The sequence below is a fragment of the Colius striatus genome, chromosome Z (assembly GCF_028858725.1).
Source record: "Colius striatus isolate bColStr4 chromosome Z, bColStr4.1.hap1, whole genome shotgun sequence".
NCBI classification, from domain to species: Eukaryota; Metazoa; Chordata; class Aves; order Coliiformes; family Coliidae; genus Colius; species Colius striatus.
In genome coordinates, this window is record NC_084790.1 from 83,857,930 (window position 1) to 83,874,829 (window position 16,900).

The 16,900-nt window shown below is 37.7% G+C and overlaps 1 protein-coding gene across 4 annotated transcripts in view; it reads left to right on the forward strand.

Annotated features, from left to right (window-relative positions):
* ARK2N (arkadia (RNF111) N-terminal like PKA signaling regulator 2N) overlaps positions 1 to 16,900 on the forward strand; it is a 49,529-nt gene that overhangs the window by 16,250 nt on the left and 16,379 nt on the right. For 3 of the 4 annotated variants that reach the window (XM_062019091.1, XM_062019094.1, XM_062019092.1), the window contains one exon: positions 3,901 to 4,717. In XM_062019091.1, coding sequence (XP_061875075.1) covers positions 3,994 to 4,717 — 724 coding nt within the window. In that variant the 5' untranslated portion in view covers positions 3,901 to 3,993. Of the gene's footprint in view, positions 1 to 3,900; positions 4,718 to 16,900 lie in introns of those variants that run through there. The other variant, XM_010201615.2, reaches the window with a different exon arrangement.

The window sequence follows — 16,900 nt, forward strand, 5'->3', positions numbered from 1 at the left end:
TTTTATCATTAAAAGTTGCATAACAAGCAGGACTGTAAAGAAACACTCAGCACTCTCTCCTGTATCTGCTTGGAACTTGTGAGCTCAAGGTATGATGAGACCAAATATTAGGAAGTCTTTAATCAGATTTGTGGGTTTTTTTCCCCTAAAGGAATGGTCTGTGCTTGCCCTGCTTTCCATCGTTCCTGTCAGATCTGGCAGAAAATGTCACTGTTTTCTGGTTTTGTTTTCTGCTGTTATAGTGAAGTGAAGGGATAAACCAGTTCTGGTGCAAAGGAGGGAAAAAGTCTGTGTAGCCATGATTTGATGGTAAAAGAGCAGAGGGGAAAACCCATGCCTCTTAGTGACAGTGGACTGGCTGTCTGACTGGCTGGGCTCTGACATTTAAAATCCTTCTGTATTTCTTCACTAAAGTGCAGGTTTTGTAGTATATACAAATTATCTGCCTTTATAATTGAGTTCACAAATCGAAAACATTTCCCAGCTAAAGGTACAGTTAGATTTTAATAGCCTCTCTACACTGGTGTGTTCTATGGGTGACTGGAAAATAAATTCTGTGGGGAATAATCTACCACAGAAGTTTCTACAGTACTGCCTTTTAAAATCATCAGCACAGTACCTGCCCATCGGAACAAGGAGAACAACATTTTAATGCAATGTCTAATTAAGTATCCGTCGTGTCTCCAAGCATTGAAACTTATTTTTGAGTGCTGTGTTCTCATTTAAGTTAAAATTGGTCTTTCTCTAGTGTCACTTTGCCGTTACCTTTTCTAGTGCTGTTACGGGAAAAGCGAATGGCAAAAAAGGAATGGGAGTTTTTGAATGTAGTCACTTCCTCTCATCTAAACAGCTCTCAAGTAGAACTAAATCAGTACATTTTCATTTTCTTTCAGGCAAGGCTTTCTTTGGCATAGATATTTTCCCTGAAACTGCCTGTGTTCTTCACTGCAGCAAAATCTGTTTGAGTCACGATAGGCTTTTTTTTTTTTCCAGTGAGATAAAGTTCTTTTTTAGATACATACGAATACTCAGATTGTTGGCATTTCAGTAGACAGTTCAAGGGACCTGGAGAATACAAACCTCCTCAGAGCAAGTATTTTTTTTCCTACATGCATAGAAACATGTGTTATGGTTCACCAGAGTTACCTGTGATGAGTTTCTGGTCTCTGTGCTGCCGTCTCACTGAAATCATGCTATGTGAGGGATCAAACCAGCAGGGTTTGAGTAGTTAAAGATCCTACTTATTAATACAAAAAAAAAGTATCTCTTTAAGGCATTATAATTCCTTTTTGCAAGAACATATAGATGAAACTCTTTTATTTTTTTCTGGCTGATAGGCCTGAGGGATGGAAAGGCAAGAACTGGTGTTCTTACAGTCCCTTTGGGAGCTGTGATGGAGCTGATGTTGATGTTCCCAAGTAGGACATTTGTGAAAAAAAGAGTCTGTAGTTCACTTTGGCTGCCCTTTAGCTTTGTGTCAAGCTCTGTTCTTTGTGCTCTTCAGGCTAAAAGGATGAATAGTGCAGAAGCTGGTCTGTGGTATCATTATTTAAACACATTTCTTTTGGCCAGCCTCATACTCTTCTGGTATGTATTTGAGCAACCAGAATTTTTATTGAGTGTACATTTCCAAACTCTGCACAAAAAAGATGTTTTTATTTTCAAAGTGCATGACCAGAGCAAAGCTGGAGAGTTACCCTAGTAAGTACAACACATATCCCACGCTGTACAACTCTTGGCCAGTCATTTAACCATCAAATCTGTGTTTTACTTACACGTATAACAGGAGAATTATTTGAACATGTAGATTTGCAGGTGAAACATGTAGAAATACTGATGTTATTCCAGTATTGGGATGCTTTTATGTCTCAAAACCTGTGTATTCGTCATTTGGGTTTGCTGATGCTGTGCTGTGGCCTTGGAAATAAATTGGTTCTTGTTTGATACTTACGGCCTGCATTAAATTACCATCTCCAGAAATAATTTTTTTAAGTTGCTTTCAAGAGAGTTTCACTCAGTGCGAGTATTGTCAAACATTTTTCTTTATATTTATGTCCCTGTATTTTACAGTTTCTATTTTGTAAGGTTTTTTTAGAAGTAAAATGCTGGGTTTACTGTTTGTTCGGGGTTTTGGGAATTATTTTTTCCCCATACTTAGCAGACCTGATGTTGTCATCTCACCGTTCTTGCATTGTCTGATGTTAACTAAGCATTCTTTCTTAACTGGTGTTTCTCTCACATAAATAGTTTCATAATTCCCTTGCACCCTACAGCATTTCATTCGTTAGCCTGAAGGAAACATGAACTCTGTTTCAGTAATCTTTAAAAATGAAGTTTCAAAGTGGGACACTGAGCTTTTCACAGCACCTTTTGAGGCAGAGAAGTAGCCTTATTCTGTGCTGCAGATGGAGAGGGGGAAGCAGCACGGAATGACATACATGCAATTGCATATATACAATTGCACACATAAAATTAGAGGCAGCTTGGGATGGATCAGGAAACTGGAGGATTGTCAGGGTACAGGAGAGTCTCTGAACCATCCTTGCTTTTTGGCTGCTCCAGTATTAATCCCTCTTTTCTACAGAACTGCATTTTTTAAAAAACAGAAGATTAAATCTTACTACTGTTTTTTCTTGTCTATGCCCTTTTTCTTTTTTGAAGTGCCATGAATTTATTGCTTCTAAACCCAGGAACAATTTGTTCCTTACCGTTCATCTGTAAGCAGGTGTGATAGTTGAAAGATCTTTATTCTGTGTTGAATCCAAATGAAAATCCTTGTGGAAAATCCGTGATTAATATTGGATCTCTAAACCAAAATTTCCCTGAAGCTGCTTCACATGCTTTTGGGTTGATAAGGTGCAAGTTATCAATCAGATAAATAGCTTGGGTTTTGTATTTAATTGCAATTAAACTATAACTTGAAGTAAAATGTAGGATACTGATGTGGGTGGATACTGTTTCTTGCTTGCAGCCCTTACTATTTGATGCTGTTTTCTTGGCAGACTTGAGAGAAACTAGGTCAGCCTGTAGGTTCTCATACAACCAGGGCTTGTATGGGAGACACTCAAGGAGTACTGGAATGATGTATTAGATACTCCTAAAAACTCTTTACATGACTCACCAGCATGGTGCTTCTCTGTTGGAAGCAAGTCTGTGTTACTCATAGTAATGCTTCTGAAGACCTTTCCTGTAGGTGTCGTAAACCTTGACAATCGAGTACCACTTCATGACATGTCTTGTAAATAGGTCTCTGGTATGTAGGAGCAGGTGCACTGGAAAGGGAAGGGGTTTGTAGTCTTGCTCTGTAATGTTCAGCAGCTACTTGATTTCTGCTCTAAGTGACTGGGTTTCTCCTGTGTCATGGTAGTACTGTAAGTTTGCAAATTACCATAAAGAGTACAATTTTATAAGGCTGAAATCTTGTTCAACTGAAAGCAAATTTCTCATAGATAGGGAAACTGAGCTGTATTCTTTTATGTCCAGGCAGATGTCTACCAAGGTTGGGAATATTCAGGCTGACATTGTTTATAAGAGCTAATAATCTGCATTAAAATATGTTTCAAGTTGTAGGTAAAGAAGTTTAGCACATCTTGCTTAAAATATATTAATTTAAATGTTGTAAGAGCTTAGAAACAGTTTTATTATTTTTCTGATCTGTTTTGATTATTCTTGAGAGGTAAACTGTGCTTATTGTGATACCCGTGCCATCTTTTGTCGGTGTGTAGAAGAGTAGTTTGGTGTAACTGAATGAGTTCACTAGGAAAAAGTAAATGGAGAAAACCAGTAAGATACTGAACCGCTCTGCCTGTAATTGAAAGCAATGAGCTGTTTAGGTAATACTGTGAAGACCAGAATGGAGTTATTTGGGTAAATTGTTCTTCCTGTTCTGTTCTTGTGCAGGCTGCTGTACTACTGAAGCCCGTGTCTAGTTGACCCAGTCTTCCAGACCGTGTGCTCAATGCTTTGAGACCAGGAGGCCCTTGGTGTTCTGAAATGAAGATGGAGGCAGTGGGAAAAGCAGAAGAACTTGTTGATTCAGAAGTTCCACCAAAGACTTCTGAAAAGCAAGAGACTGCTCCTGATGAAGACGGACCTATAGATCTCGAGACAGAGACTCAGAAAGACACTGTGCCAGCTGGAGCAGACTCTGCGGTGCTCTCTTCAATGCCTTGCTTACTGATGGAACTGAGGCGAGACTCCTCGGAGTCTCAACTAGCATCTACAGAGAGTGATAAGCCAATGAGTGGTCGAGTTTATGAGAGTGACTCTTCTAATCATTGCATGCTTTCCCCTTCTTCCAGTGGGCATTTGGCTGACTCAGATACGCTGTCTTCTACAGAAGAGAATGAGCCCTGTCAAGCTGAAGCTGCTGTAGAGGGAGACCCTTCTGTGGTGTCTGGGACTGCAATTGGGAGGAAATCCAGGCGATCCAGGTCCGAAAGTGAAACTTCAACAATGGCTGCCAAGAAAAACCGACAGTCTAGTGATAAGCAGAATGGTCGAGTTACCAAGGTAAAAGGTCATAGAAGCCAAAAGCACAAAGAAAGAATCCGTCTCTTAAGACAGAAAAGGGAGGCAGCTGCTCGCAAGAAGTACAACCTGCTGCAGGACAGCAGTACCAGTGATAGTGACCTGACGTGCGACTCGAGCACGAGTTCATCAGATGATGATGAAGAATTTTCAGGGAGCAGCAAGACAATCACTGCAGAGATACCAGGTAGAGGATGTTTTTTAAACTGAACTGTAACGCATCTGACATCATTTCTCAGCTGTCATGCTAAATTAGATGAGTGACACTTGAGAAAAACCAGGAGAACTGCAGCTCTGTGTAAATTTGAAGTCTGCAGTATATTAACAAGACATGGGCAAATTTAAAAGTCTCTTCTGGGTTTTCAGTGCACTTTTACACACCAACAAAGCATAGAAATGGTAAATTGGAGGAAGGACTATCTTTGAATTCTGGATTTCCATATCTTTTCCTTTGTAAGCCTATATGAACTCCTACCAGTGTTGTCAAATCCCATTAGATGGTGATAATCCAATAAATACATTCTTAAGATAAGTGGCCAGCTTTGCTTTGATATATTAAGACCACAGCTCAGCAGCTGTGTGAGAAATGCCATGGCATACCTCTTGCCTGTGATACAGTAAGGCCTGTTCCTTGTTGCACTTAAGCTGTGTTTTCAGCTCTACGTTCCAGTGCATGCCAAACCTTCTTAGCCTTATTGTAAATTCTTGCAAATTGCAGCTGGTCACCTATTTTAGGACATCAATATAAATTTGTTTATGCAGGTGCCCAAGCTACCTAAATTTTCAATGTTAGACAAAGCTCTTTCCATTTTCCTATGTCATAAGGATTTATGATTTCTATACTTCTAATTTCCTGACACATCTGTGTTAGGATTGGAGGCAGCAAATTATAGGGCCATTCTTATGATTTTATTAGCAAAAGAAAGCTGAATACTTTTAACTTTTTGTCTGCTGAGTCTTTGTTATTTTATTAGCCCAAGTGCTGTGGACAGGATTTCATGTGGGTTTTTCTTGCAGCATATTATACCACAAAACCATGATCCTATGGCAATCTTCACAAAGCAATCAAAAATAAAACCACATAAAAATAAACTTTTTGGCTTGCCAACTTTTACTGGGCTACATGGCTTTTGGCCTCTTGTGCTGGAATATTGTTTTTGAGATAAATTTATCAGCTTACACAGGGCAAGAATATTTAAAGGAAAACTGCAATAACTAGTCTAAAGTTGCTGAACTGATGTTTACTAGGTGAATTATTGGAAATATTTGCAGCGTATTTTACAAATAACTATGTTTTAACTGACTTGATTATGGTGAATGATTCTGTCACCTCAAGGACTGGCACTTTTCCCAAATTTTGCTAGGAAGCAGGTTGCATAAAGGAAATTAATGTTTATTATTAGAAAGAAAGGAATGGTCCTCCTAAAATTGTTGTGTGGTAAACTTTTAATAAACATCTAAAAATATTTTTACCAATTTAGTAGTTAGACAAACTTTTAGCTTTCATAGTTTGGTGTCTTTTTATTTACTAATTTTACCTAAAGCCTGCCAAAGAAGACTATTTCACTGAGTTTTAGGACAGATTCCTCCCCACACTCCAAAAAAACCCCAAAACAAACACACAATAAATCCACTGAGGGTTTTTTTTTTAAAGTCTTAAAAATACCTTGTGACCCAGAAAGGCAAAACATGGTGTTTTCAGACTTGCTTAGATTTTTGACTTCCATTGCAGAGACCTGAAACCACTCCAGAGTCCTTGTTCAGTGTCACTAGGCTCTTCTGTATTTGAGCTCTCAATCTTATCCATGAGGTGTTTGCAGTGAAAACCTCCCATTGCAGTGCTGGTTACAGCAGGGCCCGATTTTACCTGCAATGCAAGACGGAATATGTCAAAAAACCATCCCAAGGAACAAGGATCTTTATTCTTATTTCATAGCATGCATCCTCTGTATGATCTTAATTACTTTTAAGACACTTACTTCTGAGCTGTTCTTTTGGAATTAGGTACAATGCATACCTGCCACATTGCAGTTTTACTTTAAATAGAAGTGACTTTGTTATGTGGGAAACAATCTCCAAGTACAAGAGAAACATATTCTCTATAGAAGTAAGGATGAAGTTGGCCAAAGATGCCTCCCGTGTTGCTTGTGGGTTAAAGAAACCTTATGGTCTTGAGAGATGCAGTGAAGCTGTGAGTCTGAGAAGGACCTGCAGCTCTCTGTCGCAGTGGTAGGTTCACATGCCATCTGCAATCCCTCTCCTTGGAACTGGCAAAGTGCTTACTTTTTTTTTTAATGGAAAATTATTTTAGTGCACTTAGCATTACACTGTGAATATCTTCAAAATTTAGGGAATGAACATGTAGTTAGAAAATAATACAGGGTATCAAAAAGCATTACATTCAGGCCATGAGTGTCCTCTGCACACAATCAAAAGCTAAGAGGTTTAACTTGATACTTGAGTGGCAAGAAACTGGAGTGTATCTGTCAGAAGGGCATAAACTTGAAGAAACTTTTGCCTTTACTTTTAGAAAAAGTCTGTACACATTGATGCAGATTACAGGTAGCCTGTCTTCCCTTTAGTTTTACTATATTTGGACACAGCAATAGTGTTGGCAACTGTCTCAATGTAGCTTATAATAATCTGATTTTCAAACTTCAAACTTCTTAAAATAGATTTGCCAACAGAGATGCTCTAAAACTTCTGGTGACAGTGTGACCTTCACATATGAAGGTTATATGTACTCTGTCTCTTAATGTTCTATTGACACGTGGTGTGACAGTATGCTTTGAGTGGTGTGAAAATTTAAGTGCCACGTTTGAGAATACAATCGTCTTTCATATTGTGTAACTAAACCTCTTTCATTTTAATAGTACAGTTATTTGTGTTTTTCCAAACCCTCCACATTACTGGCTCTGAATAAGGTGAGGGAAGTGCTCAGTGGTGAACGTTATAACGCCATGAAGTTGTGAACTGAGCAGTTGTGCAACAGAGTCACTTTTTCTGCTGAACTCACATGTAATGTGAATTAAAATACTGGCAGGGTTGTTTTTCTTCTCAAGAAAAACTGAACTGTAAAGAGTTGAGATCTTGTGGTGAAACTTCAATACAAATATTGTGAGCTTAGCAACACCTAAGCGCAACATATGTTATGTTAATTGGAGTGCATTGTGTTAATTTACAGCTGAAAATACAGATCCAGTCTAAACATGATGGTGCTACTGAGAATCCTTGCACTGGCCTAAGCAGACACAATAGACTTGGGCTCTTTAAATCAAAGAATAAAATGATTTTTTATTTATTGCAGATGGGGAGCACTTTATTTTAGTAGTTGAGCCTCTCTGTTGGCATTTAGGATTGCACCATTCTTAAACAAACATCTGATTGTATTCACAGCATTAAGAGGATGATCTTTGAGTCCTGAAATAGGTTTTGCTAGACCTATTGCTCCTGGTAGTTTTTCCTTTAAATAATTTCAAATTTGACCATGCAAATTAACTCTGAATGAACTTGGCATGAGAGCAAGTCTGGGAATCAGTATTTATTTCTGTGTAAACACTTTCTTTGGAAGAAGGAAGCGGTTTGTAAATATTCAAATATAGTATAAAAATATTGGCATTTCGTCACCATTGTGCATTCTACAACTCAGAAAAACGCAAATTGAGATAGGGGCAAGTGGTGTTTTAGTCTTTCAAAACAAATCTGTTGAAAAGTTTCAATATGCAGAAATCCAAAGAGACGGGCACAGTGTGTGTGAGGGACTCTCAGCTAGGTTACTTCCTCTTACGAATTGTGCACAGACCTTGGTTGAAGCATCTTGTAAGGAGTGAATTTGGTTGAAGTAACTCAGAATGACAATTACGTAAGAACAGCGGAAAAAAAACAACAGCTTGATGGTGATTTGCAATGAGACACTCATTTGGAAATGTTGAGTAGCATAACAACATGGAGGAATCCACCATTGCTAATTAAGAATGAAGCCGAAGCCTATCACGTTGTTACATTGTCAGACTTCCTAAATTAAATAACTTTCGATTTGGTTATTATTTAGTTAGTACTTAATAGATCCCATAAAGAGACAGCATTGGAGCACTTCTTAGGTGCTATTTTGCAGGAGATACTGTCTTGAAAATAAGAGTCTTGGATTCTGACCCCTTCGCCTTTTTGATTGACATAACTTTAAAATCTATAGAGCTCTAAGGTCACAGGTGGCTAAGGGACCAGTTAGATAAAGAGTAGCATTTTTAATGTAACAAAATGCATTTTTAGACTTAATTTTGAAGGCCATCAGTAAAGAAAAGGTTGAATAAGGCTTGTTACACGAACTGCAAGGCAAGCATTTGAAACGTTGATTTGCTTGATCTGTAAATCATAGCTATATTATGAATGATGTCTTTTAAAAATAGTGTTGTATATTTTTCAATATACAATTCAGTTTACAATTTTCAATATACAATTTCAATTCACAAAGCAATTTTTGTCAGTTTTGGCCATGCATTCTTAACTTTAAAAGCCTAGCTAGATTGTTCCACACATCGCCATCCATAGGTTTTATTTAAACTGCAATTAAAACTTACTCAACTTTACTTAAAGGTGTCTGATCGTAAAGCCCGTGGAAGTCAGGAAGACTGCCATTTAGTTACTCAGAATAAGATCTCTGACTGAAAATGAATAAACAGAATCATACTGCATGTTCCACACTAGGAGTTTGCAATCAGAAGTAGTGGATTTTTTTTCAGGGAGGAAAAAGATGTTGAATACACAAAAAGAGACACATTTTAGGAAAAAGATACCATTTTACTGAATTACTTTTTCTTAAAATACTGTCAGAAGAATGTAAATTAGTTGCTGTAAAGTAATTTATTTTTGTGCTCAGGGCCTGAATGCTGAATTTCCAGCGTGATGTGTTAACAGATGGGGGAGAAAACGTAGAAAGTAGGATTTTTGGCTGCTGATGAGTAGCATTGCTACTGCTCAGAAATAAGAGAACAATCCTAGGCTTTGTGTAGCTGCTACTGAAGGACTTAAGTATACCTCATTTAAAGAGCTCCCAGAAAGAATGTATCATTCAAGTAATACTGTAATTTCGTGTTCACAGTGAAGTCCCAAAAAAGATTTAGTGCCTTATGTTTTTATTAGTAAATACTTGCTTAGGTTGTGCAATGATTTCTTTCACTCTTAGGATATTTTCTATTAAGCTAGAGGATCCCCCAAGTTAAACGCTTCCCTATGAAACTGTCAGGTTCTGTAGCTGTTTTGTGTAGTTTAATGTAATTCTTGTCTTGTGTTGGAATTACCTGAGGTAACATTTCATGCATACATTGTATATTATTGCTCAAACAGGCACATTACCTCGTTTGGGGCGGAGGGGGGGGGGGGGGTGGGGTGGTTATTGCTTTTTAGAGGATTCTTGAGTGAACCTTAAACTTAAAAATACAGACACCTCTGCCTTTTCTTACTGATACGTTGAGTAAGATAATGAGGATGGCCTTTTCTTCTTGCTGCTAAAGTTCTTCCTCATAGTCCCAAAGCCAATCACTTTAACCCTCTTTCTGAGGGATAGAAGGAAGGAGAACAATTTCCTTCCATATCTGCCATGTCTGTTTTCTGCCTTACCCGGAATTAACACTAGGAACTCTGCACATCTGGTGGCTAGTGCAACAAAGGGCACGCTTCCAGTTGGTGGGGGCTTGATGGCTTGTGTGTGTCATGTGGATTTACCCCTGTGGTGTAGCTCTGTCCATCAGTGCTAACAAGAGGCTTTTCACCTCCTGTATTAGCATTGCATTCACCTGTCTTTCCGTGTTTGTGAACGTGCTCATGTTGTGTATTCCCTTCATTGGTGTTTAGTCTGTTCTCCAAATTTAGACCAAGAGTTTTGGGCTCTGCTACTTGAGATGCTGCAATCACTCTACCAGCCTTTATCACTGTTATCTTGCATACTATTTTGTCTGGTTTTAAGTCCATTACAAAAGCGTTCAAGTATATAAGTGAAATATGCATAGTTATTCAAGTTCATCAGTTAAACAGTAATATTTTGGATCACAACTTAATAGAGCTAAACTGGATTGTATAATGTTTTTCACACCTTCAGTTGAGTTCAAAACGAAGTGCAAGGGAATTGGACTAATTTGGTTTATTGAAAAAACAAATGTGACAACTGTCTGAGAATTCTGGAATGAAAATAAATTTGAAGCCAAAATTTTGATTATAACCTCAGTGAGTGTAAATTTTTTTTAATGGTAATGCTGTTGATTAATATTTGCTAATTCCTCCCCTGTTGTCATACCCAAAGGACACAATTAGAACAGTTTGTTTTCCTGAGTTAACATGCCTTAATAAACAATATGATGTTCTTGACTTAATAATGTCTTATCAAATGGCCTCAATGTCTTTAAAGCTGGCTTCAGTCGTGCTGGGGGATCTGGAGGAGCGACCAGGGAAATTCCAGGATTGCTTGACAGGGGCACCGTGTGGGATAGGAACTGCATAGGCAATGTCCTGGAAGAGGCCATGAACTGCTTTGCCGAGATGCAGAGGCAGACAGAGGAGAAATTTCGCATGTGGATAGAAAAACTAACCCGTCTTGACACAGATGAAGAAAGCAAGCAACAACTGGAGCCCAGGGAACCTAAAATTCAACTAGTTGGCCAAAGAATTCCCCCTACCACACAGTCAGGGGCTTTCATACAGATGCCTGATAGCCAAGTACTTCCACAGCAGTCGTTTAATTCTTATGTGGGCTATCAAAACGTTGATGCTACGCTAGAATTTCCAGCAACTTTTAATAACAATTTTCCACCTATCTTTCCAGAGAATGGGAATATTGCAGAGCCTGATCTGAATCAATCATAAACTTTAAAAACAAAGCAAAACCAATCTTTACAATCTCGATGTTATTTTGGATTATGCTAAAGAGATGATTTGCTTTTTTCTTCGTATGTGTTTGTTTTGTTTTTCTCTTTTGGGTTTTATTAACATGATGCCTTTTTTTTTTTTTAATTTATAGAGAATATATATGTAGTTCAAAAACACCCCACAGTATACCCATGTGCATGTGCCAGCACACACACACATACAAACACCTTTAAAGATGGAGGAACCACCCTAAGCTTTCATCAATCAAACTTGGGAAAATATAACTTAGAATCCCTGTTTAGTACCCTAAACTCTGTAGAGCTATGTTTGCTACAATAGGAGCATTCAGAGTCTTTGTCCAAATGCTCTTTTTGCATGTTAAAACATTTATATAAGGAAATAAGTTTTATATTTAAAGATGTAAAGTAGCTTAGAGAACCAGTCTAGATACAGACCCATAACATTTCCTTAACTATCTATTTACTCCCAAGTTTTCCAGCTTGAACGTGTGACACATTAGGTTTTTCTTCTTCCTTTGTAGGCAGAAGTAATAAATAAGCTTGCCCTAAAGATTTAGCTATATATAACAAATGTGCACAACTGATTCCTTTTTTTGTCTCCCATTTAGTGGTTCATTTTCTGTCCAGAGTTTTTATTAATGTTACTGCTGTGTTGCACAAGGCATATTTATGGAAGCAGCTGTCTTCTATTGTGTGCACAATTATGCACATGTATACATATATCTATGTTCAAAGGTTTGGGTGGAAGGCATCTCCTCTAATTTTAGGTGTGTAGTTTGCTGTTGTGTGGATCTCCTCCTGAGTCCATGGGAAGAGATGAGCACCTACAGAGGATACCTCCCGGCAAGGTCTTTCTCTTCCATTCGTTGTCTAATCCTCCATTAGAAACACTTTAGAGAACTTTTGGCTAAAGTTAGGTGAGATGAAACACACCCAAGTGCGTGTGCATGCATGACCTATGCACACAAAGCACTACTGCATCTTTCTGTATATACAACCAAACCACATTCTTCAGGCTGGAACTAAAATAGTCGTGTCAGCCCCAAGATAAGCAGCTGTTGGGGGATGGATTAAGCCTTGGCAAAGGAAGGATTGACAGATTAGTAAACACTGTGGTGGTCTGAAGGTGTGGGCTGCTGGTCTGGGTCAGGCAGCAAGAGCTTCTTCTGAACCACATTTGGATGCCACTGAAATCATTATTTACCTGTGATGGAGAATGCCAGAGTATTAGTTTCATTTAAATAATAGAATAACTCGCTGTTGTGTGGCTTTTTTAATACTAATAGTTATCCTGGCTTGAAACTGTGATGTTTAAAGTAGGATTAATTTAAACTATATCTTACAAATCTCTATTTAATTCTATTTTCACTATACACAGAGATTTTTTTGGTCACCTCTTCATTAAGGCCTTTCTTCATGTGGACTAACTTCTCTGTAGCTACCAAAAATGTATAGTTATCATCAGTTAAACTTGCTAAAAGTTTCTAATGCAATTGAAATAGAAATTCTAATAGTGGAAACTGAAAGTCTGCGTAGACATAATTTAAGTAAAGAGAATACTATAGGTTTCCTTTAGCTCTGTTATTTTGCACAAACATTTATTTTTCCCTAATTATTTTAGGGTAATTATTTTTTTTTCCTATTGTAAGTAACCACTGCATCTTCTGTAGGCCTGAGGGCTTTTTTCTTTTTTCTCCTTTCTGAAGTCACTGGGAATTTTCCCATCAATTTATATGGGGATTTGAATCAAACCTGTAACAGGAACTCAAGAATTCCTTTTTGTTGTCAGTATAATGTAAACACTGGTGCTTTAACCTTATACTTGGCCCAGACTTAACTTTTTTTAAAGTACGTAATGCCTTCATTTAAACAAAAGAGGTTAGAGAACTGTGTTATTTTCAGAGTAACTGTTTGAAAGACTATGTAGGAGATAATTTTTAAGTACCGGAATAAATTCTTTACAGATCACTTTCATGAAGAATTTTGATACAAAGATTTTGATATGAACCTGTAAGAAAACCCCCTCGTCTGAAATTGTGTGCATTTTTAACTGTAGGTAAAAGTTACATCAGTCATTTTATGTTGGATTACAATTGAATAAACATGTCCTCATCTGTTTAAAACTCCAGATCCTTCAGGGAAGAATATTTACTGATGTGAAAAAGAAAAATCTGATCCTTCTGGTGTTCATAGATTTGATATACATACACATATGTGTATAGATACCTTTATGACCATGATAAGAGCATCATATTTTAAAGCATGACAACTTTACAAGTTTTCCCATGCATGCAGAAGCAGCTTTTTGCAGTGACTGGTTTCTTTTAATGTATAAGAGTCACTTAACTCTATATGTCCATAAGCATGCCCTTAACCTTTTATAATAAAATAGTATATATGGAGCTATTAGGTATTTTGAAACAAACATTGTAAGGAGATCAGTTGAAGTACAAATATCTCTCAGACTAACACACCTTTAGGTATGGATCTTATCAGTGGGTGATAACTTCATTAGGGATAAAAAATTAGATTTGGTTATTACAGACAAAAGCTTTTAACTTTCAAACATTTGTAGTCATTCCTGTTAGTTCTTGTTTTCCATTTGAGAAGCTGTGAATGTGAAACAAGCAGCAGTCGAGCATACAGACTGTAATGCTGTACGCTTCCTAGGGTAAACTTACTCCAAGGAGCCCAGAAGACTGAGGGAGTAGTTCATAATAGATAGAAATTTAACTTAGTTTCCTTACAAAAGCTACCTAGTGTTAAGAAGCTCTGTGTAAATGGTTTTGTAAATGGTAACTGTTAAATATTTTTGGCTTCTTTTTTTCACTCACCTCAAAACTGGAGCCAGAACTTCAGCTGTCATAAATCAGCTCCTTTGAAAAGTGTGTGCTGCCTTACACAGTTGCAGATCTGGTCCCTCAGCTCATTTCCCATGTGAAGAAATGCTTCTCCTTCTAGGAACTGAGAGGGGAACCCCACCTTTCTGTTGCTCAAGTGTAGTATAACTCACCTCATGAAGGATTTGGCAGGCTGTGCAATTAAACAGGAACATCTCTCATCTTGTTTTGTACTGTGAATTGGAAAGCTGCAGGGCACTGAAGAAACGAACCTTCAGATAGTGATCATAGAATCACAGAATGGTAGGGGTTGGAAGGGACCTTCAGAGATCATCCAGTCCAACCCCCTTGCAGAAGCAGGGTCACCTAGATTAGGTCGCATAGGAACATGAGTCTTGTATTTTAAACGTATGTGTGGCAGCCTGTGGTCTCTCTTTGAGAAAACAGGTTCCTAATACATAATTTCAGATTTTGTTTTTTCTTCCTGGAGTTATTTTTGGCCATAGTGTATGACTGCAGTGAAGTTTGTCATGATTTCCATTTCAAAGGTCTTATTTTCAAAGGGCTTTGACTGGAAACTTTCAGGGAGTTGAGATTTCTTCAGATTAAATTTTAACTTAAATTTTATTTTTTTTTTTTTATTATTTTAATCCCGTCCATTCCAAATTTCACTAAAGCAGTCTGGCCTCATTTGAAGCTATTTTAAGATTATCAGCAGGAAATTACTCTACTTTCCAACCCAGAGTTGCATTTTAAATGTATGTTTATCCTCACATCCCAACAAATTACTTAAAACCTACCAAATTTAACAAGTGGAGGAGAAGGCAGTAGGAGTTTTGCACAGCTGTGGGACATCACAGCGTTTCTCTTAATTGCCCAAGGTTTTACACTTCGGAATGGAGTAAAGGAACATTTCAGCTTTTTAAAAAGAATTTAAGTTTTCTTAGATTTGAAAAAAATAAATGCATGAAGTCAGGTCAGCTGGGGTAGACTGGTGCAATTCCAGGGAAGGCGCTTCCAGTTTCAACCCAGCCAGCTCATTCAAGCTTCTGTTTTGTCATTTTTAATATAAAATTATATGTTTTCAATGTGACAGCTGTTTGCATGGGAGTAATTGAACACCCCTGTGACTAGGATTTAGTAGCAGGCAAATCCACAGCCACTTTATTAGCGTTTTTAGTGCAAGTGCAAAAGAAATCAGGCTTTGTGTAAAGGCTCAACTTAAATGTCACTAAATGTCAAACTGACAATTCAGTAAATGAAAAATTAAAGGGTTTACTCCTAGAATTGGGCTTGATGAAGGATTCCTTGGAAGTCCAGGGACTTAAGAGTGCAATGTTTTTTCAGGCTTGGCCGCATGTTCTTCCCCAGGCATTGGTGTTGCTTCCCTCTCTTGCATGGGGTTTGGTAAGGAAGGTCTGTAAGAAATTCAGCTTCACTCATCCTTTTATCTGAGAGTCAGGGGTTTTGCCTCATGTCCTTCTAAGAGAACATCATAACTTTATTTAGAAAAAAGAAATTGAAGGTAATATACAACATGAACCAGATTCAAGTAAAGGCAGTGAAACCTTATTCAGTGTTTCCATTGCAAAAAAAGAGACCTGAGCAGGGAAAAAACAGAGAAAAATGTTAAACCTGTCAGATATACTGCTCTTCAGTGTTACTTTGAACAGCATTAGGACAAAAGGATTCAGGCAGAAATATACCTCTAATTTTTTTTTAATTCACAGTGTCTTTTGGTGGTTTTGCTGGATTATTGAGTTATTTTATCTGAGCTGCTAGAGTTAAGACTGGAGGACCAGTCTTAACTTCAATGAAATGGAATGATATTTGGCAGATATTTACAAATTGAAACTTATTTATTATCACCGATTTTTCTTGTTAATATATTTTGCCTCTTCCTGTATCCACATACTGTCAGTCTTTTTTTTTTCTCTTTAAGTAATATTTCAAGGGCATTAAGATATACTAAATCCTAGCCCTATTAAAACCAGTAGAAAATTGATACTCATTTCAATGGGGCTAGCATTTCACCTCATTAGAAACTGAACGTATTCTGCAGTGTTTGGTCAGAGAATCCTTCAGCTGGCTCTAAGGGGAGTCTTTGCCTGACGAGCTTATAAATCAGGCCAGTTGAGTGGATGTTTTTAAAATAATGAAGGTCTGCACTGTGACCACTGCAGTTACATTTGGAAGCATTGGAACAAATGCACTGTTGTTATTTGTACTGTAGAAGCTAAGATATTCAGGCTGACTGATAGAGATGGACAGTACCTTGCAAAACATGAAGCTAGGAACCGGCCATTCTCACAAATTTTATTAGTCTCACAGTGTTAGATCAGCAAAATGAAGGCACATGGAAAATAGGCTTATTAAGTTAGAAGCAATTTTGAGCTCTCTGTTAAATCTCATGGAGTGATTGAGCGGGGGGTCAGTCCGGAACATGAAAAGTTTTGCATCAAGGCTGTATCATGGGTAGAAGCAGTTTGTACTTGCAAAAATATTGTGTTTTCTGGAGGAGTGTGTGTGAGGTGTGTGTTTGACTGCCTTTTCCTAATGTAAGTTGTATTTTCATTGGGAAATACACACATTTGTTGTGTCTTTTTTTAACAGTCACAGCTATGTAAGAATAGAGCATGATGTTTCCAAAAC